Source organism: Notamacropus eugenii, chromosome 2 (assembly GCF_028372415.1).
Source record: "Notamacropus eugenii isolate mMacEug1 chromosome 2, mMacEug1.pri_v2, whole genome shotgun sequence".
NCBI lineage: Eukaryota > Metazoa > Chordata > Mammalia > Diprotodontia > Macropodidae > Notamacropus > Notamacropus eugenii.
Genome location: NC_092873.1, coordinates 509,963,234 through 509,988,914, shown reverse-complemented (window position 1 = coordinate 509,988,914; position 25,681 = coordinate 509,963,234). Strand labels below are relative to the sequence as shown.

The 25,681-nt window shown below is 45.2% G+C and overlaps 1 protein-coding gene across 3 annotated transcripts in view; it reads left to right on the top strand.

Annotated features, from left to right (window-relative positions):
• BEND5 (BEN domain containing 5) overlaps positions 1 to 25,681 on the top strand; it is a 906,797-nt gene that overhangs the window by 454,596 nt on the left and 426,520 nt on the right. For all 3 annotated transcript variants that reach the window (XM_072649372.1, XM_072649371.1, XM_072649373.1), the window contains exon 4: positions 1,387 to 1,481. In XM_072649372.1, the coding sequence (XP_072505473.1) occupies positions 1,387 to 1,481 (95 nt within the window). The remainder of the gene's footprint in view (positions 1 to 1,386; positions 1,482 to 25,681) is intronic.

The window sequence follows — 25,681 nt, the reverse complement described above, 5'->3', positions numbered from 1 at the left end:
AAAGAATGAAAGAGAACCTTTCAGAAAGATTCCTGCAGTTTTGTGATGAGTGTATTTAGTGCAGGTTACATGGACAGAAGGAACAGAGGGATGAGGACTTCTGGAAACAGATTCCAGACCAGACCCTAAGGCAGGAGACAGTCGTCATCACAAAGAAATTCTCTTACATGGACATTCAGTTCAATCCACAATTACATATTTCACCCCTGCTGTGTTTAAGGCACTGTGTTAGGCCAAGCCACAAAAATTCCCTGCCTTCAGAGCTTAAGTGTACTGGGGGGCGGTGGAAGGGTTACCGTACGTAAACAGGTGAGAAAATTCTAACTAGTTTAAGGAGAGAGAGAGAGAGTGTGTTTACTGAAATTCTTTCTTTCTCTACCAAGAGTGGACAATTGGTTGGGAGACAGCATCCAATAAAATGTGTGTATGTGTGTGTGTGTGTGTGTGTGTACATATGTGTGTATATATTGATATATATACACATGGGTTTTTTATAACTATCTTTCATTATAGTGGTTTTCTTTGCAATCCTATGTATTTTATTTTCTGTATTAAAAAAAACAAAAACAACAGCATGATTCTAAGAAAGAATTAGTAGGCTTCAGCAGACTGCCAGAGAGGGGATATGTGGGTCCATGACACAAAAGAGCTGAAGAATTTCTGCTCTAGAAAGGAGGGAGAGCTTCGTTTACCTCCTTTACCTGTTACCTCTCCTCCCCCAGGCGGCCTGTTCTGCTTTCAGACAGTTCACATTGTTAGGAAGTTTTTCCTCACTCAGAGCCTCAGTCTGCTTCTCTGGGATGTTCCCCAGTCACTCTTGTACAGCTAGGTCCTAATTAAGGCAAATAAAGAATCTCCTAAAGTGGTCCCCTGAATTAGAATCTCCACTATTTGAAGTTATAGTGATGTAAAATATGATTATGGTTTCAGCTCAATGAAAAGGTGCCCTGCAAATTCAATGAATGTGACCACCTTGTGTGGGGGGGTCCTTATTCACACTCTTGGGACCTGGGATGGGTAGGTTTCTGGGACCAAGCAGGACAAGTCCCACCCTCACCTATAGGACAGGCCTTCAGATATGTGGGCATTGCTGTGGTTTTCCCTATAAAATTCTTTTCCTCTATTCACAGAGCCAGTCAATTGCAGATACAGTATTCAAACCCAAGCACATCATTGCTTTTTGGATTAAGTTGTGGCAGAGCCCTGGTTAGCTTTGGCAAAGCCCAGAAAACCAGGAGCAGCCTGGCCTGTCCCCAGGAGCTGCTAAGAGAGATTAGATGGCTAAAGACACAGAAGGCATTCATTTAGTGCCTCATTCCCCTTCCCCTCTCTGCTCAAGAGATGTTCTAATGGCATTCCTTTCCTCTCTATCTCTTTCTCTCTCAGAGAGTGATTTTCAACATTGTTAACTTCAGCAAGACCAAGAGTCTCTACAGAGATGGGATGACCCCAATGGTGAAGTCCACCAGCCGCCCCAAATGGTGAGTTCCAGTTGGAATCCATCTCTCCTCTGTCAAGTTAGTAGTCCCCAGGACAGAATGTGCCATGTTTGGGGCCTGCTGTTGTCTCACAACCTCATCTCTTGGCCTGGTGTTGGCATTCTATGCCTTCTCTCTCTTGGTTGGGGTGTGTGTGTGTGTGTGTGTGTGTGTGTGTGTGTGTGTGTGTGTGTGTGTGTGTGTGTGTGTGTGTGTGTGTGTGTCTGTGTGTGTGTGTGTCTGTGTGTCTGTGTGTCTGTGTGTCTGTGTGTGTGCGCGTGCGCACTATATGCTTTCCCTGAGAGCTTCGTGTGGAAGACTTGTCCCTCTGGATCTCTCAGGCCATTGCTCCTGGTTGATTTTCTTCTCCACAGGTTTTGTTTGTGAGCTCCTAAGTCCCACATGTTGGTCAAGGCTACATTCAGTCACCTTCTCATTTTATCCCCTAAGAAGGAGTAATAGTTATTACTAAGGGATGAACTGAAGTTGTAATTGGAGAGAAGAGATCCGGCTGAGAAATGCACTCTCCTCGCCCTAAAACTGGTGTGCATGTGGGCCAGGGTGACTCGTTTCCCTGTGGTGGCAGGGTTCCTGGGCTACAGATTGCCCTTGATTCCTGAGCAGGATTCTGAGGCCATTCACAGAGTTTATTTGCGCATTTTAAAGGTAAAACATGATTCTGGAGGCTTCATGTCTGAAAACAACAAGCATCCATTACTAAAGCGCTGATGTAAAAGCTAAATTCTTCCTGAGCACTTGCTTTTCTGAACAGAGCCTCATTCACTTCAGTGAGACTAGAAAAGCAGGGCCAGCTGTGGGCAGGGCCTTCCCCCCGCCCCCCGTGGATGTGCTTCCTTGTAGCTTGTGGCCAACCTCCCTGGGTCCATATTCAAAGCTGGCAGGACCTCTCAGAGCTTGTCCCCTATTGGCTAGCATCCCCTTCATCATAGGAGGAAGCTGCAGAGGAGAATGAGGTAGAACTTAGTGCTCAGTCACAGATGAAGCATTTTCCTGGTTTGTGGCCTCATTCCTCTGAAGCACCAGAAAGTTACCTGTCCATGTAAATCTTGTGTCTCAGAACAGCTCCTGAAGCTGTGAGCTGCTAACAATAGCTACTGAACCCACAAATGGTGCACTCTGCCTAATGGCACCACCTGCTGTCCCGGGAGGGGCTGCTTCTGGGCAGGTGAGCTCCAAAAGTAGGTTCTAGGGAACGTGCTCTCCTGCAGGGGAGAGAGACGAGTACATGCTGGGAGCAAGTGTACTCATGACTGGCTTCAGGTGTCTGTAGACCAGAGCTCCTCCCTTGGCACTGGCCACGGGAGCATCACTGGCTTTGACCACAAGGAGAGAGACCACAAGGCAAGCCACAAGAGAAGCTCTATCTCAGTAAACCCTTTGCCTTGATCTAAGAGCTGCCATTGACTTCATGGGCTCCTAGAAGAGAATGTGTACTGCACCAGTAGAGAGCAGTGAGCAGTGACAGACAGATGGGTGGGCAGGCCACAGGCTGTGTCAGTGCTGAAGAATGGCAGACAGAACCAAAGGAAAGCCACCAGAGCCTCCAGGGCAGATAGATGGGGACAGCCCATGGTCAAAGGTCCTATGGAGGGGAAGGTGAGAGAGGTTGTCACCTTTGTTCATGGGGCAAGCAGGCACTGCTCAGACTTGAATCACTGCAAGTGTCTTGAACACCACAGGGTGCTGGAGCTTGAGGTCATAAGGTAAATACCTTGTAAAGTAGATGCCTCCTAGCTCCCTGTAGAGCAACCTGAGGGGAAGGGAGAGAGGCTAGAGAAGGCCCCTCTTGATGCAGCAGTCGAGCATGGGGTATCAGAGCTACTGGCCCTATGGCCCCTGGTGTCTATGTGATAATGAAGATGATGGTGCTGGGGATAAAAAAGAGGAAAAGGAAGAGAATGAAGCAATGTGTAAGAGGAAGAAGAAAATGATGAAAATGAAGAAGAAAAAGATGGACGTCATGACAATGATAACTCATTTATTTACCACTTTGTAGTATAGATGTTCTCCCCAAAACAGCCCTTTGAGAGTGGGTTGTGTAAGGTTAGGGTCAGTGTAGCTTTGGGGCAGATTGTGCAAGGGTGATCACCCATATGTTGGGAGGAAACTGAGGCCCAGAGAGGTGTGTGATCCCAACATTCGGATTGAGCTGTGTGCAGTTTCCTGGAAGTGGTTCCCACAAGCTGAGTCAGCCATAGGGAGACAGAGACCCCACTCTTGGGAGGAAGCCTTAACTCCCTCCCATGTCTTTGGGTCTTTCTGTTCCCATCTCTTGCTACCAGAGTTATGGCTTTCTTCTTCTTCAGTGGCCATTCAGAGGACTGCTGGGTTATTCAAAGGGCTATTTCCCTGACATTCCCAATGGCCTCCATCTCGTTTGTTTAGCTTTCTCTGTAAACATTCCCTGGAAGTTCTGAGCACCAAATTTTGTGGTTTGGGAGAAAGCAGGTCCATACAGAGGACAGCAGTCAAGATAGGTAGGAGGCTGGAAACAATGAAATTGAGCCCAGAGAAAAATAGATTGGAGATAGGGCCAGATGGTTCAGGAACATTTTCTACCGCTATTTGAGGGAATGTCAAGGGGAGGAGGTTTAGACTTGTTTTTCTTAGAACTAGGAACAAGGGATGGAAGTTTCAGGGAGGCAGATGTTGACCTACTGCAGGTCAACCAAACCGAACCAAACCAAACTTTCTAACAATTAGAGCCTCTCCCAAGGGGAACGGGAATCGGTCAGAGTCATCCTTAGAGTCTTCGGGTGAAGACTGGTCAAACACTTACTGGTATGAAGGGTTTTAGTGGTGAATCCTGCTCAGATCAGGGCTCAGCAGGTACTCTTAGAGGTCTCTCCCAGTGGGAGATGCTGCGATTCCAAGGACCATTTTGCTTCTGTCTGTGTGTCTGGTCACCTAGCATCGTCAGGGAAGGAAATGGATGGGAAGGGCCTTGGAACTGTCACCATCATCCTATGGTTGTGGTGGGTACTTGTGTTCTCTGAGTTCTGTGCCCTCTGGTAAAGCCTTCCTGTGATGGCCTGCTCCCTTACCTCCTAGAGACAGCCCTGCCCCACATCGTGGATCCTGGCCAGGCTGCCAGCTGTGAGGGTATTCATGCAGTGTGTGTCCCATTGGTCAACCCTGTTTTTAACCCATCTCCCCCCATAGGCATATAGTTTCTCTGAAGCCACCCTCTGCTGGGGGCCAGCACCCACCTCCACAGGCCCCTTCTTCTGTGTGCCACACACAGACATGTCCTCTTTCTTGTCCCTCCTAGAATGGGACTCCGCACAGTTATGCTTGGCTCTCATCAAGGCCCCTGGGCTGGCTTAGTCTCCTCAGACTAGACCGGGAAGCTCCCCCAAACTCTCCTTCTGCCTCTGTCTTGGAGACTTCTCCAGAGGGGGCACTGCTCCCTCCCAAGTCTTAGCCCATTCCATTGTTAGATAAGCTCTAAGTGCTAGGAAATGTTGTTTTCCCCTGACCTCAAAACTAAATTTGCAAATTCTACCCCTTGTTCCTCTGGCCACTGATCAGGGAAGAGATTCAGCAGGCCCACAGGGAGAAAACGAGCATTTTTAGCAAACGCCCTCATCAATGTGGACCTCAACATGGGCCACCATTCATTTCCCTTCTTAATCTCATCGAGTGAATAATGGGACAGAGAACCCTGTTTGCCCTGGAGGACTCATGATGGCCTCCTTCCTCCCACCAGAGTGACCTAAAAAGCCACCTCCTCAGATGGGAAGCAAAGTCATGGAAGCTTTGCTTTCCATCCCAATGGAGCGAGTATTGGCCTTGAAGTCTGAAGACTGGGCTTCTGCTTCTAGCTTTGCTGATGAGCTGAGTCAGGAAAGATCATTTGATGGGAGCTGGGGATTCAAGAGTTAGAGGAGAGGAGAGCATGTTCCAAGAATGAGGAAAAGAAGGACTTCAAGTGGGCCATTGGGGCTGGAATAGAGATGCAAGGAACTAGGGAAAGGAGGTGGTGGGAACCAGGTTGTGGGGGGCCTCTGAGGCCAGGAGGAGGTGTTCATCTGTTAATCTGGAGCTGTTGAGAGAGTGACCTCATTGGGCCTTCTCTGTAGAAAGATGATGTTGTCTATTGGCTGATCTGTGGGGGAATCAGCTGGAGTGGAAGCAAGGAGCCTGATTAGAGGCTATGGCAGTAGTCCAGGAAGAGGGGATCAGGGCCTGATTAGACCATTCTGTGCATGTGAGTAGAGACATATGAAGAGGTGCTGTGGGAGTGTAAACAGCTGGATTTTGTGACTCATTGGACATACAGATAGATAGATAGAGAGAGAGAGATCCAGAGAGAGAGAGAAGAGTTGAGGGTGACTGAAGGTATAAACCCTTGGTGACTGGCTCAGGATGGTAGATGGTATTGTCCTTGACTGAAATGGGAAAAGTTTTGGGAGGGGTTGGTTCAGGGGGAAAGATTTTTTAAAATTAAATTAATTTTGTTTTCAAATAAACCTTCGCTCCTCTTGCCCTCACAGCTCCACCCCCAGCCCCAATGATAAAGCACGAAAAACAAAATACCTGTTACAGTCAAGTGAAACCCATTTCCAGATTGGTCTATCCAAACAGCTGTGTTTCAGCCTGCCCTTTGAGCCTCTCTAGTTTTCTCATGAGTCCTCTGGCTGTTGTGATTGGTCATTTGTTGACGAGAGTTCCCAAGTCCTTCAAAGCTGTTTATCTTTGTGATGTTGTTGCTGTATGAATTGTTCTCTAATTCTGCTCATTGTCCTTTGGGTCAGTCCATACAGGTCTTCCAGGGTTTTCTGAAACCACCCCTTAGTCATTCCTTGCACTACATCATGTTCCTTTACCGTAGCTTGTTCAGCCATCCCCTCAGTTTCCAGTTATTTGCCGCCACAAAAAGAGCTGCTCTAATATTTTTGTACATGTGGGTCCCTTTCTTCTTTCTTTGATTTCTTTGGGGATTGGGTCTTGTGGTGGTATCACTTGGTGGGAGAGCAGGCACAGTTTAAGAAATTTGTGGTGTAGTTCTAAATTCCTTTCCAGAATGGCTGGAAGTTTGGAGCTCCACCAACAGGACATGAATGTGCCTATTTTCCTGCAGCCCCTCCAGCATTTGGGATTTTCTTCTTGTCCACTTTGCCCAGCTGATGGGTGTGATATGGAACCTCAGAGCTGTTTTAATGTGCATTTCTCTAAATAATAATCCTATGAACATCCAAACGGGTATGTCCAGCAGGCAGTGATGATGGACGCTAGGAGCTCAAGGGAAAGATGAAGTCTGGACATGTGAGGAGTTGTCCTCTCAAGAATGAGACAAAAGGTGAAGCTGATGAGGAGAGGGCTCGGACCCAGTTTTGTTCAGGTGGTATGAAATGATTGGTGACCTAGCAAAGGAGAATAAGGAAGGTAGGAGGAGAGTAACGACAAACAGAGCTCACACACACACACACCTACCACATGCACAACACACACACTGCACACACACATCACATACACAACACACACAACACACACACACCCTACACACACACACACAGCACACACTACACACACATCACATACACATACCACACACACACCACAAACACACACACACCACACACACCATACACTTCACACACATCACATACACATACCACATACACACCACAAACACACACACACCACACATACACCACACATACCACACATACTACACACACACACATACACACCACACACACACACCACACACACCACACACACCACACACTACACACACACCACACACACACAGACTTTCCATATTATCTCATTTGATCCTCTCGCTTTAATCGTCATTTAGCTTCTCTGCCTCAGTTTCCTTGTCTGCACCCCCCCAACTCTCATCTGTCAAGTATTCTGAAAACCTTAGAAATCTATCAGGATGGAGGGATTTTTCTTCGAAGAGTGGCAGGAAGGTTCCTAGGACTTATTTTTCTGTGATAAATGAGGTTAGCGTGGAAGGGACATTGGGAATTAAAGATGAATGATGGCCAAGGGGAGGGAGCATCTTCCTGTGGAGCCTGTCTGCAGGGCGAAGGCTTCTGCCCTCTTTGGACATGGGCCTGGGGACCCTGAGCCGCCCTGGGTGTTCTCCCTCAGGGTCTGGCATCTGAGCTTCTTGGGCTGTGGCTTGGCATATCCTGGTGAAGCCCTTGGAGTCCCCTATAAAGTGGTCCTGTGCAGGCTCACCAGTGTCTCTGTGTAGTTTCCCTGGCCCCAGCTCCATGAGGTCATGTGGCCACTATTAGCCTGGCAGACTTGGACCCCGCCCTGAGAACACCACCTCAAGGGTCTCCCCTCCAGGAAATCTGCCTTCCTTCTCAGTTAGTAATGACTCTCTTACCTTTTGTATCCCTTTCTCAGTGTGATTATCATGTCGTGTGGTGTAGCCTAATTACCTTGTTTGTGGCCTAGGCAAAGACTGGGCTTAACCTGGGCTTGGACATTATAGTTCCATTCAGGAGCTAGGCAGGAGGGACTAGCCTTGTTTGGCTTGGCCTCAGAGGGCAGAGGTGATTTGGACACCAGCCAAACAGTTCTATTCAGTTCAGAAAACCTGTATTAGGTATACCACTTGCCAAGCACTGTGCTCTGTGCAGCAGTGCCACCCAACAGTGAGACCTTCCCCAAGGTAGATGAATTGTCTCTGAAGACTGGGACAGACCCCCGTGAGGCAAAGGACCAGGGAGCAGCTGTGAGAGACATTCTGGAGCAGATTCTTGTTCAGGCTCAGCTGGGACCAGATGCTGCTGAGGTCCTTGGCAACTCTGAGAGTCTGTGCTCAGCTTCTTGTCTTGTAGGGGACTTCTAAGACCCCTGATTTTCATTTCATAATCTCCTGTTAAGTCACATCTCTTTCTTCTACTGGAGTGGCTAAGCTTACCGAAAGTGCTCCCCATTCATCCATGCGAATTTCCTTTTAAGATCCTATGTCTGAAGCTTGAAGGAGCTTCAGAGCCATCTTTTTCAACAGCTTCATTTACAGGTGAAGAAACTGAGGCCAAGAGTCACACAAGTGACATTAGGCAGAGTCAGGATTCGAACCTAGATCCTTTGATTCTAGGGCCATTGGTCCTTTTGTTGTCCTGGGGTGTAAACAGAGTTCCCACTTTACATTGGAGTAGGATATGCTCAACTTGGATATTATTTAAACTGACCAGGAGAGATATGGGCTGTCTATGAGGATGGGGAATGACAATACCTTTGCCTTGTCAACAGACCTGGGGGAAGGCTGCCAGTATGGAGGTGAGCTCCTCTTGGATTGGGGGGGAGGACACAAGCCATATGGGATGAGACTGCAGGGATGGAGACCATCCGTATCCATGAACTCACAAATTCATCCAACAGAAATGCCTCAATCTCCACATCCTGGCCTGTCCCTATCTCTTGTCTTCCTGTCTATTCCTTCCCATCTTCCCCACACACACCTTCTCCCCAGTGGAGCCATCCTAGCTGAGTGCCTGTGCCCCAGCACCGTGAGCTGTCCCTTTGCACTGGCTGTTCCCCATCCCTGGAATGCTCTCTGCTCCCCTCTGCCTCTTAGATTCCTGTCTTTATTGAAGACTGTTTGAATGCCATCTTCTTCTGAGGCCTTTCCAGTCCTCCCCTGCTGCCAGTGCCTTACCCTCTAAGGTCTGCACCTGTGTGTGCCTATCTCTGTGAGTGTTGTCTGCCCCATTAGAACATGAGCTCCTGTTAGTGTGTTGTAAGAAATGAGCATTTCAGTCAATGTAGAGAAGCATGGAAGACTTGGGCTGATGCAGAGTGAAGGAAACAGGACCACGAAACCACTGTACACAATCAATACAGTAATGACCACGGAAAGAAGAATAAACATGAAAAAATAAAAAAGTGTAAAGAATGAGTTTGGTCCCAAAGAAGAGACAGAAGAATGTACCTTGATTTGACTTGACTTAACCTCTCAGCCTACTCCTTTGTAGAGGTGGAAGGAGAAGTCCACAAGAACACAGCATTGCAGATGACACCAGACATTTTCAAGGTTTCTGATGGTTCTGCCAATTTTTCCTTATCTTCCTATGTCTTTTTTTAAAAAAAAATTCCTGTTATAAGTGATGAATTTCTTGAATGGGGAGGGAAACTGATGGCATGGGGAATCTATGAGAAGTTAAAATTTAAAATATCAATAGAATCTATTTTTAGAGAAAGGATGGATACTCCTTGAAGACAGGGGCTTTTAAGATCTTTTCTTTCTACTCCATCACTTAACATAGTTCTTGATCCATATTAAGTACTTAATATGTGTTTGTTGATTGATTGAAAATACCATAAGGATAGTGGCAATAATGTAACTGATGTTCCAGATGACATGTTCTGGCCTCAAAAGCTTTATGTGATCTAGATCTGGACGAATCCTCTTCATATCATTTAAGAAGCTCAAAGCTCGTTCAGACTAAAGTGTTAAAAGATGTTATTTCTTTATTCTACCAGTAGCACTTAATTTTGGAAGAGGGTGAAGGACGAAGGCAGTACTGTCCAAGGGAATGAATGTCTCAGAGTGAAGCTTGTGGCCCAAGTTCAGATGCCTCAGATCAGAGCCTGTTGGCCATGGCTTTGTAGAAGTGTTCTTTTGTCCTGGATTTTGGAGGCAGAATTCTGCTTTCATGGAGGAGCAGTATGACCTGCCTTCTAAGGCACCTTCCATCTCTGAGAATCCAAGGAACTCGGAAAGCTCTCACTCCCCAAGTGACAAAGGTCCTGGTAGAACATGGTTAGATGTTCTTAGAGAAGTGCTCTTGTGAAACAGTATGAGGAGACTAGAATTCAAGCTCCAGCCTTGCTATTCATTATCTGTACTCCCCTGGGTGGGCCCTGCTCCTGCTCTGGGCTTCAGTTTCTTCTGCCAGAATAAACGTGTTGCAGTGGATAATCTCCAAAGGTGCTCCCAACTGATGTTCTTAAGTCTCCCAGTTCCCACATTCTCTGGTCCAAGGTCCCTCTGAGCTTTGATACTGTATATTCTTTGATCCATATGTCCTGGGGAGGGTGGTGGCCATGAGGGCTTGTTCCTTGGAAGTGTGCACAGACATTCCCTTCCTGGGCTCAGTCCAGGAGACTATGAGGGAATCTGCGGGGAGCCAGCTTTCAGCCATGATGACTCAAGGTCAGTACCATGTCATGATGAAAAATCTTCTAACTGGCCTTGGATCCAATTGATGATTGATGATTCAGGAGCAGCTGAGCTAAAACTGAGTGAGAATACAAAAGGTTAACATACAGCCATCTTTTCTTCTCTTCCAGAGAAACTTTAAAGTAGTAAGACTTCTGTGGGCTGCTGGGTGGGAGAGGGCTGTTGGCGGTTTTTTGTTTCTTTGGTATTTGCTCTCTCTTCATCTTAGGTGAATGAGTATTTAGGGAGGGGAATTCTAGGTGACTAGTACATTGAGGAAATCCATCCAAGATGTCTTCAGGCCTACCAGAAATGAGAGTCAGCATAAGAGAGTGCTGGAGGGGAGGGACTGAGAGCAGAGGAAGACATCTAAGCATCAGTAAAAAGACCCTCTCCCCCAAACAGAGACAGTCTCAAGGGTAATGACCAGACAGAAGTGCTGGCTGTGTCTTCTAAAAAGGGACAGATTGGTGGGAATGTTTTGTAACAACTAACCTCACTATACTATCTTAGCAAATGACCTTTTCCAAAAGCTAATAGCTGATTAATAATGGGTATTATGCTAGATGGGGGCTTGTGAAGGACAGTGTCAAACACCACAACCATTCAGGGCTTCCTCTTGAAATCCAAGGGACTAGGTAGTCTCATGCACTCTGTCAGGACAGTGCCAGTTGGGCAGTGGGCCCCCACTGGGGCGCTATACATGTGTGGGTCAGACTTCTTGCTTTGGCATTTTACCTGCTGTTATTCTTTTTATCTTTGGGTCATAGACTTTCCTCTGTATGGCATTCAGAGCCTTTCCTGAGGTGGCTAAAGCCCATCTTTTTCCTCCACCACCTGTGTTACCTTTGCAAAGCTGCCTCCCATGCCTGGGGTGCCTTCCCTCATCTGCACCTCTTGGAATCTTTGGCTTTCCTCAAAGATAGCTGTCGTCAGTGCTTATTGAATTGAATTAGGTGATCTACTTCATCTCCAGCAGTGCAGACATTCAGGTGTTAGCACTGCTCACCAGGAAGTCCTCTAGGCCTGTTTGAACATGGCCAGTAAGGAGCAATTCACTGCTTCACGAGGCAGTTTTTCCATTGGGGGGTGGTTTTCACTTGCCCCTTTTCAGCCTCTCGGGGCTCCCTCTTTCTGATGATGAACCCCCAAAATCTCTAAATGGAGTCTTATAGGATGCTGAGTTCAAGTTCCCCACCCCTAGATCCCACTGAACAAACAGGAAGGGACCAGTGCCCGTCACCTTGAAGCAGGAGGGTTTGGAACATTCAAGAGGCATTTTAGGAAGCCTCTGTCCATCCATGAAACACTGAGGTTTCACATCCCAGAGGGCCTCAGCCCCTTCTTCCCCAGTCTCCTGCCTATATAAGACTAGCTGTGGCTGCCTCGTTCCGTCCTGGGTGCTGAGGGCTCCCGTCTCATCCAGGATGAAATGGGGCCAGTCCTAGCCTCAACTGTCTCTCTGGGGAGGGGGAGGGAAGTGTCCCTGTGACCGCCCCTGATTCCCAACGAGACAGCTCTGGTCTGGGCACAGCTCGGTGGCATCTGCTGCATCTGAGCATCATGAGCTTCTGAGCCACTTCTGGGCTTGGAGTTACCCAGAGTGACTCCATGCTGTATTGAATTGGAGAAAACAAACTGGAAATATTGAAATAAAAATAATCTTCTCAGAAATGTGCTCCTCTTAATTGTTCCTTTTCTTCCTGCCAGAGAGAGGGGGAGGCTTTCCGATCTATTTCAATCTCCTTTTCTTTAATTTAAAAAAAAAAATAGAATGAGCTTTGTCAAGAGCTGATCTTTGAGCATTTAACAAAATTCCCCAATATCTAAATGGATTTTTGTTCTGGTTAAATCATTTTTATTATTTTTAATGTGCTTGATTATATGCCAACATGCAGTAAGTATTCTGCCGCCAGTGAGTCATCAGCCCTGGGTCTCTCCTGAACAAGCTATTTTATTACCAAAAACACTGTGGGAAGGGCACGGAGATGTGGGGTTGTACATTAGAGCCTCCGCTTTTGGGTTCTTTACCTTCTTTTTTTAGAAAAATAAATTCTTCCATTAACTGCCAAGCTTAGCGAGGAGGTAGAATCAATCCTCATTATGTGATAGAGGGTTTTGCTGTGTAATTATTATTATTAAAAGTAATAACAGGCATTTATAGAGCATGGTACAGTTTATAAAGCACTTTGCATACATTATCTCATTCTAACAGACATTGGGAGGGAAGGATTATTATCCCCATTTGACAGATGATGCAACTGAGTTTCAGAGAAAGAAAGTAAATTGTTCAAGGATATTTATCTGGAAGATAAGCTCGCTAGAACCCTGCCAGCTCTGACGTGCCATGTTCTGAAGTCTCTTCCTGCTTTGACATGCCATGTTCTAAAGTTTCTTCCTGCTCTGACATTCCATGTTCTAAATTCTAAAGTCTATTTTAGCTCTGACATTCTATGGTCTGTGTTTCCCTTCAGTTCTGATGGTTGATGTTCTATGATCCTTCACAGCTCTGACTTTCTCTATTCTGTGATATAAGCTTCTTTCCAATCAGTCAATCAATCAAAAGGCATTAAGTGCATCAGGCATTGCACCAAATGCTGGGATACAAAGAAAGGCCAAAGTAGACCCTGCCCTCTGAGACCTCACATTTTATCTAATGGACACAATAGGAAACATTCATGCACAGTGTCAATGGGAGGTAATCTCAGAGTTGCTGTTGTTTGTCCTTCATTCTCGAAGATGGCCAGTGAAATGGATTTAAATGACAGAGGGCTGTGCAAGGTCACCAGCTTCAGTCTCTTCTCCGGAGCCATCTGGGTCTAGTGGCCAGATATAGATCAGGAAGACTGGACCCCAGATGCAGTGGGAGACATTGACCTCTTTAAACCAAGGTCTTTTCTAGGTCTCAACTGAGACAATGCCCATTCAGCGATTAAGGTTAGGTAAGAAATGAGACAGAGAATGGCCTTTTTTACCTAGTTAATAAAAAAAAAAATTCAGTGTCAGAGGGGAAGATTTTCAGGGTTTCTGGACAAAACAGAAACAATTGCCGTTTACAATCACTCTCAGCCATCTCTCCAGCCTTTGTTCCAAGCCATTGTCCAGACTGCTCAGCCTCTTGGGGACCTGCTGAAGATGAATGAAATGTTTAGGTAAAGCCCTGGGTACTTACAAGGCCGTGGAAAACATGATAAAACATTTTAAAACATCCATTCTGGCAAAGGAACCCTTACAGCTCACACATCCTCAGTTCTAGGCGCTGTAGTTTTGGAAAAACTGGAGAGTGTGCATATGAAGGAAGGAGACCCAGCTGGTGAGGGGCCTTAAGTCTATGCTATGTGAGGATTAAGTGAAGGAGCTGGAACCATTCAGCCTGTAGAAGAGAAGGGGGAGAGGAGGCATGAGAACTGAACTCCTGACTTTAGGGGTCATACTTATTCTGCTTGGCTTTGGGGCCTTAATATTGGAAAATCATCCTAATCATTGGAGCCAACTCAGATTAGGATGAGCTCCCCTAAAAGGTGGTGAGTACCTCATCCTTGGTGGACTACAAGCCGAAGGTGGATGACCATTTCTCAAGTATGTGGTAGTGGGGATTCCTTCATGGATGGGTTGGACTAGAGGCTTTAGGGGGCCCCTACCAGCTGTGCTGTCATGTGGTTCTATAATTGGTGCTTGCTCCTCTACTTTTTCATCTGATGGAGAGACTCTTAGAATGGGATATTGTCTTCCTGTAGACTGGGTCAGGAATAATATTAAAGGGGACATTTTTAATGGTACTTTAGAGTTTTCAGAGTGTTTGACATATGTTCAGTCATTATTGCAGGAATAATATTCCCATTATTTAATGAAGAGTCTTCTAACATCAGAGCTGGGAGGACCCTGAGAACATAGAATTCAGCATGCTGAAATGCTTAGGAAGCTTAGAACATGGAATGTCAGAACTGGGAGTGGTCTTAAAACTATGTCAGCTGGAATGGGACTTAAAACATAGAAAATTTTATATTGAAGTTGGAAGGGATCTAAGAACATAGATGTCATTGATGAGAACTTTATGACATAGACTATGGGGTACTAGATCTATGGGGGACTCAGAACACAATGTTCCAGTGCTAGAATTGGACTCAGAGTATACTGTATAAAATATAGTACATGAGAACATAGAACAAAGAATGTCAGTGCTGGGAAGAACACAGAAAGGCTGAGCCAGGAGAGATATTAGAACTTAGAATAAGAAGATGGCTTACATCCATCCTAGAGGCTCTCTTAGCCTCCCAGAAGGCCTGGAGCTTCTACTATCCCACAACTGGAGGTTGAGGACTGAGGGTTCCATTCACATGTGGGGTCTCTTCTGGATATACTCCATGTCTTCCTCTCTTGGGATGGGCCTCTGGTGTTGGTGATGGGTGTGAGTGGAGAGAAGGATGCTGTAAGTCTAGACAGAGCTCTCAGCCAGGTCCTCTGAGCCTGGTGTGAGCAACAGTGGAAGTGGACAGCACTGGGGGACATTGACTCCACAGTCATATTTTATCACATGAGGAGGGAAGGGGAAAGTAATAAGCATTTATATAGTGCCCATTATGTGCCAAGCACTGGCTAAATGCTTTACAAATATTATCTCATTTGATCCTCACAACAGCCCTCATTTTAAAGTTGAGGAAGCTGAGTCAGAGGTTAAGTGACTTGCTCTGGGTCATACAACTAGTCAGTGCTTGAAGCCAGATTTGAACCCTAATCTTCCTGACTCCAGGCCCAGCATTCTGTTCACTGTGTCATCTAGATGCCTAGGACCCTGAAGAGTGGGTATCTGCACTTTTCACACAAATAGAGTCAGATCTAAGTAACTGGAAAAACATCAGTTGCTCATGGGTAGGCTGAGCTAATATAATAAAAATGACAATTCTACATAAATTAATTTATTTATTCAATGTCATACCAAACTACCAGAAAATTATTTTCTACAGCTAGAAAAAAATATCAAAGTTTATCTGGAAGAATAAAAGGTCCAGAATATCAAGGGAATTAATGAAAAGAAGTGCTAGGGAAGATGACCCACCCCTACCAAATTCTATTATAAAGGAGCAGTCATCAAAATCACTTAGTAGTGGCTGAGAAACAGAGGGGCAGATCAGTGGAATAGGTTAGGTACTCAAGACACAGTAGTCGTTGAATATACTAGTCTACTTTTTGATAAACCTAAGGACTCCAGCTTCTGGGATAAGAACTCAGTGTTTGACAAAAACTGCTTGGAAAATTGGATACTAGTGTGGAGGAAACTGGGCATAGACCAATACCTGACACTGTACATAAGAATAAAGTCCAAATGGGTACATGATCTAGGCATAAAGGATAATACTATAAACAAATTAGGGGAGCAAGAAATAGTGTCTTTGTCAGATTTATGGAGAATGGAGAAATTTATGACCAAATGAGATAGAGGACATTATGAAGTGCAATGTGGATTTACATTAAATGGAAAAGTTTTTGCACAAACAAATTCAATGTAACCAAGATTAGGAGGGAAGCAGAAAACTGAGAAAGAATTTTTGCAACTAATGTGTGTGATAAAGGCCTCATTTCTAAAATATGTAGAGAACTGAGTCAAATTTACAAGAATACAAGTCATTCCCCAATTGATAAATGGTCAAAGGATGTAAACAGGCAGTTTTCAGAGGAAGATTGCATGCTGTCTTGGAGTGGGAGGGGAAGAGAAGGAGTAGAGAGGGAGGGGGAGAAATGTAAGACTTATAGAAGTGATTATTTTCCACAAAAACTGAAAACAAATAAATTAATTAAATTTAAAAAAACAGCAATGGGTATCTGGTCTCCTGGTTCTTCCTCCCTGGTATAGTGGTTGCCTTTCTAGAGACTGGTCACTTTGTCCCTGTGATTCTGAATTGAGTTCTGCTTTAGCCAATATCCCCTCCCCCTCCTCTTTTCTTGAGCTGTCATCCCATCTACCACCTCTACCTTGCCTCCGCCCAGACCCTCTCCTCCCTTTCCAGTGCAAACCCTAGAGACTCTCATTAAAAAAAACTACCCGTTATTATGGGTGTCTTCACTCCACATTCTTTCCATCTTCTTGCACGAACAAAAACCTAGATCTCCACCAAACACGCTGACTACCTGGCTGCCCTCTCTAGTGCTGGCCACTACTTCTCTCATGTCCCCAGGCACACTATACCAGGAGGAGTCTGTGACATCTTTGTTCTACTCCTTGCTTTTCACTGCTTCTTACAGACCCTTCCTTGGCCACCATGACTCAGTAACCTCCCTTGCAGAACTGAACCAAATTTATAAAAATAAGAGCCATTCCCCAAATGATAAATGGTCAAAGGGTATGAACTGACGGTTTTTGGAAGTAATCAAAACTATCAATAGTGGTGAAAAAATGCTCTAAATCACTATTGATTGAACAATGCAAGTTAAAATAACTCTGAGATATCACCTCACACTTTTCAGATTGGCTAATCTGATAGAGGACTGTGAAAGATGCCAGAAGGAACATGGAAAAATTGGGACCACTACTAGGTCTGCATACCAAAGAGATCAAAAAAGGTGAAAAAGACCTATTTGTACAAGATATTTATAGCAGTTCCTTTTGTGGCAAAGAATTGGAAAATGAGGGAATACTCATCAGTTGGGGGGTGGCTGAACAAGGTGATTATAATATAATATTACTGCACTGTAAGAAATGACAAGCAGAATGATTTCAGAAAAACCTGGGAAGACTTACATGAACTGAAGCAAGTGAAGTGAGCAGAAATAGGAAAACATTGTACATAGTAACAGCAACATTGTATCAATGATCAACTGTGAAAGACTTGGTTACTCTGATCAAGACTGTGATCAAGACAATTCCAAGACCCATAATGAAAGTGCTCTTCCACCTCCAGGGAGAGAACTGATGAACTTTGAGTGCATATTAAACCATACTTTTTCTATTTTTCTTGCCGTTTTTGCAATATGACTAATATGGAAATATGTTTTGCATGACTTCACATGTATAATTGATAAATTTCTTACCTTAATTTGTTAGGAAGGGACTAGAGAGAGGGAAAAAATTCAGAACTCGGAATGTTAAAAATTTGTTAAAAATAAATTTTAAAAAATAACTCCAACAACAATAACAAAACCTTGTCAAGATCTTCTTCAGCCTCCAGCCTTCACTCCTGTTTTTTAGAAGTCACTACCTGGCCCACAGTCTGTATCAATGTACTGCTCTTCAAATGCCCTGGCCTCCCAATTCCTCAGTATCCTTAAATTCCATGATCTGTGCCCTCACTGCACAACCCAAACTTACTATCTCCAAGATCCAGAACTCAGAAACTCCACTCCTCCTGCTCAGCTTCTCCTTAAACTAGTTTTTGTTCTTTCCCCTCTACCCATCCCCCCAGTCTTTCAGAGCACATCCCCTGCTCTGGCTTCACTTTCTTCCCTTCGTAGACTTAACTCTGTGCTTGATCAGTTGAACTGTAAGATCATCCAGTCTTGAACCCATGGACCCATCCTCCCATTGCCAGTCCCTGCCTGTTACTCCCACCCCCTGCCTTTCTCTGTGACTGTTTCTGGAGCCATCAGAAGTCACAAGGAAAAAGTGTTCTAAATCAGGGCTTCTTAAATTTTTCCCCCTCGAGATCTTTTCAGTGCTTCTTACACTGTGTGTTGAAACATGAGGTTTTGATTCCTAAATCACTATTGATTAGTGACCCCAGCCCAGGATTAGAGAGTGCAAATTAAAATAACTCTGAGGCCAGACCAGCTGGGTCCACTACATAGTTATGTTGCCTAATCTCAAGTGGAGCTTCACCCGACCTGCTGAGGTCCTTTTTCTCTTCTCTTTCCATAACCCCTCCACGGGAAGAGGGCCAATCCAAAGTCAGCCTTCATCCTGGTGGATAAAAGGTGCTTTATGGTGTGACAGGCCAGTATATGACTGTCACTTCAGCTTGTGTAGAGGTGGGGGCAGGAAGCTGGAGGCCTGGGAAGGAGATGCAAACTCTGCAGGAGATAAGGCAGAGTGGGTCCCAGCGAGCTCTTCACAGTTACTTCCCCTGGGAGAGTGCCGGAGATCCAAGCATGAAAAGCTCTTTGATGTGATGATGTGGAAAGACTGCCAGCAGGCTCTAGGAAAGCCAGAACAAACTTTGCACACCCAGTGACCTTGATCTAGTCTAGTTATTTCTTGGGGAGAGGAAATCATGGAGAAGGACATCCCTGGCTTCTCCACATCTGGGACTAATGCGAATGAGCTAGTCTGGGGCTGGTGATGCTCAGGTCTTAGTGAAGGGTTCTTCTTGCCCTCTGTTCAGAGATTGCGGGGCCACATCTTACAGAGGTTGTATCTCATGAGAAACACCCTCTCAGAAGGCCATGTTTGGGGTCCCGAGCAAGAGACCAGCTCTCTGGGCAGACTCAGTGAGGGCATATTCCACCAAATATCTAAAACCGTCAGCCACAGATAAAAAGCCATTTTGTTTCATTTGTCCCAGATCTGAATGCTGCTTTGCAAGTCATCCTCTTATGTGCAGGTGGCTACTTCTTTCCAGGGCCCTTTAGAACAGGCTTGCTTTCCCTTTGATCTTACTTTGTACCATGGGCTGATCTGGCCCAACTGGTCTTTTTCCTGGTGACTAGACAGCAGCCTTGGCTTGGGAGCAATGCCAGGGGTCAGAAAATGCCTGGGTTCAGACTCTGCCTCTGTTGCTTGTCAGACATGTGACCGCAAACAAGTCACCTCATTGCTCTTCACCTCAGTTTTCTCATCTGTAAAATGGAGGAAGTGAGATCTAACAATACCTTCTAGGCTGTGATCAGATGCCATAGGACATGGCACATGCTCTGAGAGCCTAAAGGCACTGACTCTAACTTTTGGCTGCTGCACTGGAGGCTAAGCAGTTAGAGGATGTTAAGAGTTTATCAGATGTGAAGATGCTTCACCCTGGAGAAGCGTCAGAATGTGAGTCCCCTGGTTGTTAATTCTCCTGCCATAGGGCCACCTCCAGCAGGAGCTCAGTGCTCTCCTCTGCTTGCTAGACAGAAGGGAGTATTCACATCTACTTGTCTTTGCTACTGCCATTGCCACACCCATTCCTCTCCTGTGGGCTTGTGGGGTCACCAAGAGAGCTTAAATGACCTTTGGAGGCCATCTGTTCCATTCACCTTGTTTGACAGATGAGAAGACTGAGGCCAGAGAAGTTCAGTGATCTCAGTAGCAGTCATCAGAAGTGAGACTCAAACCCAAGTTCTCTGGCACTCAGCCCTGCCCTTGTTCCACAGCACCATGACTCCTTGGCCTCTCTCTGCCTGATTGTCACCCCCAAACATTCCTCAGGAGGTTTACCTTTGCTTAATGAGGTGGGGAGCACTTGGTTAGATTAATGCCATGTCAAACTTAAATATCCCTGGCCTGGCAGGGATCAAACTGCTCATCCTCTACGTCAAGGAGAAGGTTGAGAGACATATGGCCAGGAGGTCTGAGAGTTGGAAGGGACTTTAGAATTCTTGTCATCCAAACATGGCAGAAAGCCAGGAGACCTCTGAGGTAATGAGCTCCTGAAGATGCTCTGGCCTGTGCTCACACCCCAAGATTCATCTTCTAGCCAGGTCTCCTCAGGTGAGCAGTTCTCACTAAACTTAATAGACCTCGTATTGTTCCTGCCCCACTCAGAAACCACATGAATGTGTGATGCATGGGGAGTGGGCAGCTGGAGATTAGGACCCCATAGTAGGCATCTCTATGGACACTGAGCCTGCAGATACAGCCCTGCCTTTGGAGTTGGATGGCAGCTTGAAAGAGGGACTGAACTGATCTAGGTTTGTGGTTGATTAGAAGATAGCTGTAGGGGACCCAGGTAAGCACAAGCACCCAGCTTGTGGCATGGCACATTCAGGGATATGGAGTGGGAGTCACATGGCTTGGGTCTGAGGCTTGGCTCTACCTCTCATTAGATAGATGGGCCCCAGGGCAAGCCAGGGGGTGCTGGCCCCCAGTACATGATAGATTTAGTAATAATAATGATAATGATAGCAGCTGGATGTCCCAGTAGATGGAGCACTAGACTGAAGTCAGGAAGGCCTGAGGTCGGGGGTGGGTCACACACACTTGGGCACATGGATGAAGCTCCCTCCATCAAAGGAGACTGAGGAGTAAGAAGAAAACACGGAAAGAGGAGTGTCACAGAAACCTAGAAAGAAGAAGGATGAGCAATGATGTCAGAGGCTACAGGAAGGTCAGGAAGGATGAGGGTTCAGTTTGGCATTTGAGATTACTGATTCCTTTGGGGAGAGTCGTTTCAGTTGAATGATGAAGTTGGAAACCAGATAACAATGGGTTTAGAACAATGGAAGGGGAGAAGTGGAGATACTGAGTCTAAACAGCATTCCCAAATTTAGCACAGAAGGGAAGCAGATTTAGAGGTTAATAGCTTATGGAGGACCATGGGATCAAGTAAGACTTTTTTTTAAGGATGGGCAGTACATGAGCTTGTTTGTAGACAGCAAGTAAGCAGCCAGGAGGCAAGAAGACCTTGTCTTCTGGCTGCTTTACTTCTGCTTACCTTTGAATACTAGTGTAGAGAGACCAACTCTAAGTGGGTTGTAAGTATCTGGTCTATGTCTATGTCTATATCTATTTCTTTGTCTACATGTCTATGTCTACATCGATTTCCATGTCTATATCTGTATCCATCTGTGTCAATGTCTAGATCTATTGCTTTGTCTATATCTACTTCTATAACTATGTCTATGTCTACCCCATCTATATATCTCTAATTCTCTTTCTAAATATGTATTCCTAGTCTTGTGCCAGCTTTTTGGATCCCAAGTACTGATCAAACAGTTTGAACATATATAGTTGGGATGGAGGTGAAGGTACTTTCTATAAGGGTATGTGGGCTAGCATAGTCATTAGACATAAGAAGATGAGGAGGAACACATAGATTCAGCCTGAACAGGCTCATCATTCAACCAGGAGATGGACTTTTAAGTCAGAAGACCCGAATTCAAGTTCTGGCTCTAGCATTTCCTGACTGTGTGATCTTAGACAATTCACTTTTCCTGTCTGAGTTCTATGTTTACCATCCTTTTCTTCAGAAGGTCATCATGGGATGGTATGTGTAAAACTTCTCTTAAACTATAAAGTACAGTAAGCCAGTGAGTTACTTATCATGACCAGACTCACTTCCCTGTCTCATTGATGCATTCCAGCAGTCTGTCCCTTAGCACACCTTTATTAAGCACCAATTGTCTGTCATACACTGAAGGGAGAGTCCAACAAGATGTTATGAATGGAGACAAGAGACCCCTGGTTTAGACCCTACGTCTGACGCTTCTAGCTTTGTGACTGTGGCTAAGACCATCTGCCTTTCTTGACCATAGTGTCCTCACCTTTCTGGAGGAATGATGGGACATACACCACCCACCGTGAAGAACCCCTGTGTGTAAAAGTCTTTGTAAGCCTGAAGATAGTAGAAATGGAATTTATTATCGTTTAATTAAAACCCAATTCTCATCTTTCTCGTTGGAGTTCAAATAGGAACAGGTCTGGGACAGGCATGAAATTGCTGTCACTCCTTTCTATTCCATGGCCTGTGGGTTGTTATTTTCATCTTTTTCTTCTTATCTTTTCCAGTAGGGTTCAGATAGAAATTGTTCCTGGACAAGTTCCTCTTCTGCTTTGTCTTTTATATTTAATGTACTGTGGACTAAACATTAGGCAGGTAAACTCACTATTTAAGTAATGGACCAGAAGTATTATTGTCATCCTACCTCTGACACATACTGGCTCTTTAGCCTGGGCACAAACACCTGAACTCTCTAAGAGAAGGTAATGAACAGTGTTAGGAGGAGTCTCTTTACCCAGAGACATTAGGGATCTGCTCCCTGTCTTTGTTTAGTGGTGCTGCTATGAAGCTTCTCCCCAGAAACTCACATCCCATTGTACTGTATGACTGTAAGCCCTAGACTCCTGTCTGTGAGGTATTCAAGATGGGCATCAGTCAATGGGCCATGGAGAGACACATGGTGGCCATGAGCAGACTACAGTCCATTAAAAACCAGGGATTGTGCCACAGGAACAGTATCAAGGGTGCTGTGGGAGAGCTGCATTACTAGATAAGATGAATGACCTGCTGCCCATAGGGCCTAGTGAGTAATGACCAGTGAACAGCCCTACTGGTATCTATGTGGTAACAGAAGACCCAGAGGAAGACTCTAGCACCTGAGGTACACTTTTCTGGAGTATTTATGGGAGGACAGGGACAAGAATCACCATGGGCAGAGGGGGACTGGTTTACAATCCATATCTTTGGAGGCTGAACCCTCATCCGTGAGACCTCATGAACTCTCATGTGCTTGGGGAGCTTGTGCCCTGGCTTGCCAGTGGCCATTTCATAATCGGTATCTCAGCCCTCATCCTACTTCCAGATAGATAGTTTAAAAGTAGGCCCAGTTAGTTCTCTTTCACTGTTAGGTTTCACATTTACATGTGAAAAATGGCTTTGCCAAAGTAGAAAGCAAACTGATCAATCATGCAAATGAGGGACAACTCCCACCAAACTCGAGAGAAGAACAAAGATGTCTTTTGTCTATTTCCTTAGGATTCCCCATCTGTAGGAATGTTTCCAAAGAGGAAAACTAGGGACCTGCACACCTCATGTCAGTGGGAGCATGGGCTGCCCCCAAGGAGAACGTCAGTGACAGAGCAACATGGAGTCCCAGCATTCCTTGTCAAGTTTATACAAATGAGAATGAATATCCAGAAAACCAGAGCTTTCATGGGAGACTGAAAATTACTCACATTTTGAAAACTGTTTCTGTAGCCAATATGAATCAATAATTGTTCCAATTTCTAAAGTACATTTAGATTTCTGAAGCAATTTCCTCCTAGTAAGCCTATAAGAAAACCCTTTAAGAAAAGATCAGGATCCCCACTTTGCAAATAAATCCGAGGCTCAGAGAGATTGGGTGGCTTGCCTGCAGCCTCACAGTTTGTACCATAACCTGGATAAGAGCCCAGGTCTCAAGACGCTGTGTGTAGCTCTCTGCATCACACCATCAGGATCTTATAATTCCCATTTTACAGCAGACCAGGACAACGAACTGTGGACTAGACCACGTCTAAGATTCTCCAACATTCTGGGTTTCAGGACTCCTTTTAGCATCAGCATTCTGTTCTGTGTGTGTGTGCTCCAACATGACCATCCAGAAGCTCTGTATCTCACAGAAGGTCCTCTGTGACTGTGGCAAGAAGACTTATTTGAATCAGGGGACCTGGCTTTACATCTTCTTTTGTTGCTTCCTCCCAAATCTTTTAATCCCCCATCCCCTCTATTTCTGTATCTTCTCCTTTCTGTCTCTTGAGTTCAGTGTCTATCCATCTGTGTCTGTCTTTCTTAGTCTCTTCTTCTACCTATGCATCCTTCCATCAACTTCCCCCTTCTTCCATCCATCCATTTATCCATCCATCATCTACCTTCCTGTCATGTATATATATCTATTATCTAGCTACCTCTTGTAGAATTGTTCTAGAGTCATTTAACCATTCATTTCTATAACTACCTGTTTTACTCTCTATCCATTTATTCTGTCCACCTTTTCTCTTTTTTTCGGACACCTATCATTCTTCTGTCTGTCTGTCTATCTATCTCTCCATTCATCCCTTTAAGTATCTAATTTACATCCTAGTATAAATAATCAACATTCATTTTCTCAACATAAACATGGAAAATAAGACAAATGGAGTGTGAAATGACCTGAGTATCCAGGAGAGCCCACTCAACCACAGCATGGACTTTAAAACTAATTCTGTGGATTGGAAAGAAAAATGCTTTTATTTTTATCTCTGTGCTAGGGACGACCCCCGTGGAAGCATGGTAGGATGGGCCCTAGCTGGTCTCCCTGTCTTCAGGGCATCACAGGGGTAGAAAACCCATCTTCTAAGAGCAAAAGAACATCTGGAGGAAAATGAATCACATATTGCAGATTCCAGGGTTATATTAGAAACAAAGATGCAGAAGCCATGCTCTCCAAATAAGGACTTTCTCTACCACAGCCTTTGGTGGCATGGTTTTGGCAAGGAATGCTTATTATTGAGACAGAAGAGGATAAGTCAGCAGCCAAGGGCTGGGCAGGAAGCCTCTTCTCTAATCTCAGCCCTGAGCCACAATTTATCCCCCTATTCTCTCTTTCACAGACAACATTCTGGGATATCTCTTTGAAGGTCCCTCCCAGATCTGACATTTCCTGTACAATGTTCTAAGGTTTTTTCCAGCTTTGATATTCTGTGCACTGAGATTTCTTCAGGATCCATGTTTGAAATGGCCAGTTTGGGTTTAATGTCAGGAAATACTTAACAGTATGGGCGGTGCCATGGTGGGGAATAGACTGCTGTAAGAAGTGATGAGCCCCTTGTTCTCAGAGGTCTTCAGACTGACTTTGGCTGGCCACTTGTTATGTGCGTGGATCCCTTAATGTATGGGTTGGACAATGGGTTGTGCTGTACAGTCCTATGATTCTGACATTCCATGCTCCATGATTGTATCACATTCGGTGACTTTCCTTTGCACCTCTTCCACTCATGGCTGGAAAAGTTCAGCCTCAGAAATTCATGAGGAACGAGCTAACATTTATATTCATTAAGTCGAAGCCTGCAATATCACTCCCTGCTCCTGATTTGGGTGGAATTGAAAATGATTAATGTCTCTGTGAGACATTTAGTTGGGAGAACTTTCTGTCCCTTCTTCCCTGTATATAATAAGCCCTCCTGAGAATCCATAAGCACAGGATGCAGAGAGCAAATTTGGAGGCAGTTTATTAAAAACACATTTGCACACATTTTAATAGTGTACGGATGCTGTTTCTGAAGGCATGGGGATATTTAGAGATGTGGGGATAGGATACACACAGTCCACCGTTTAATGAGGCCAGGGGAAGAAACTTCACCTGGTGATGGCTGGGTGGGTGGCAGGGAGCCACCTGGGCCTTCTGCCTTTCCCCCTAGAGTAGAAAGCTCTACTTTCCAGTCCTGGCCTTGGACAAGCAGCGAGGA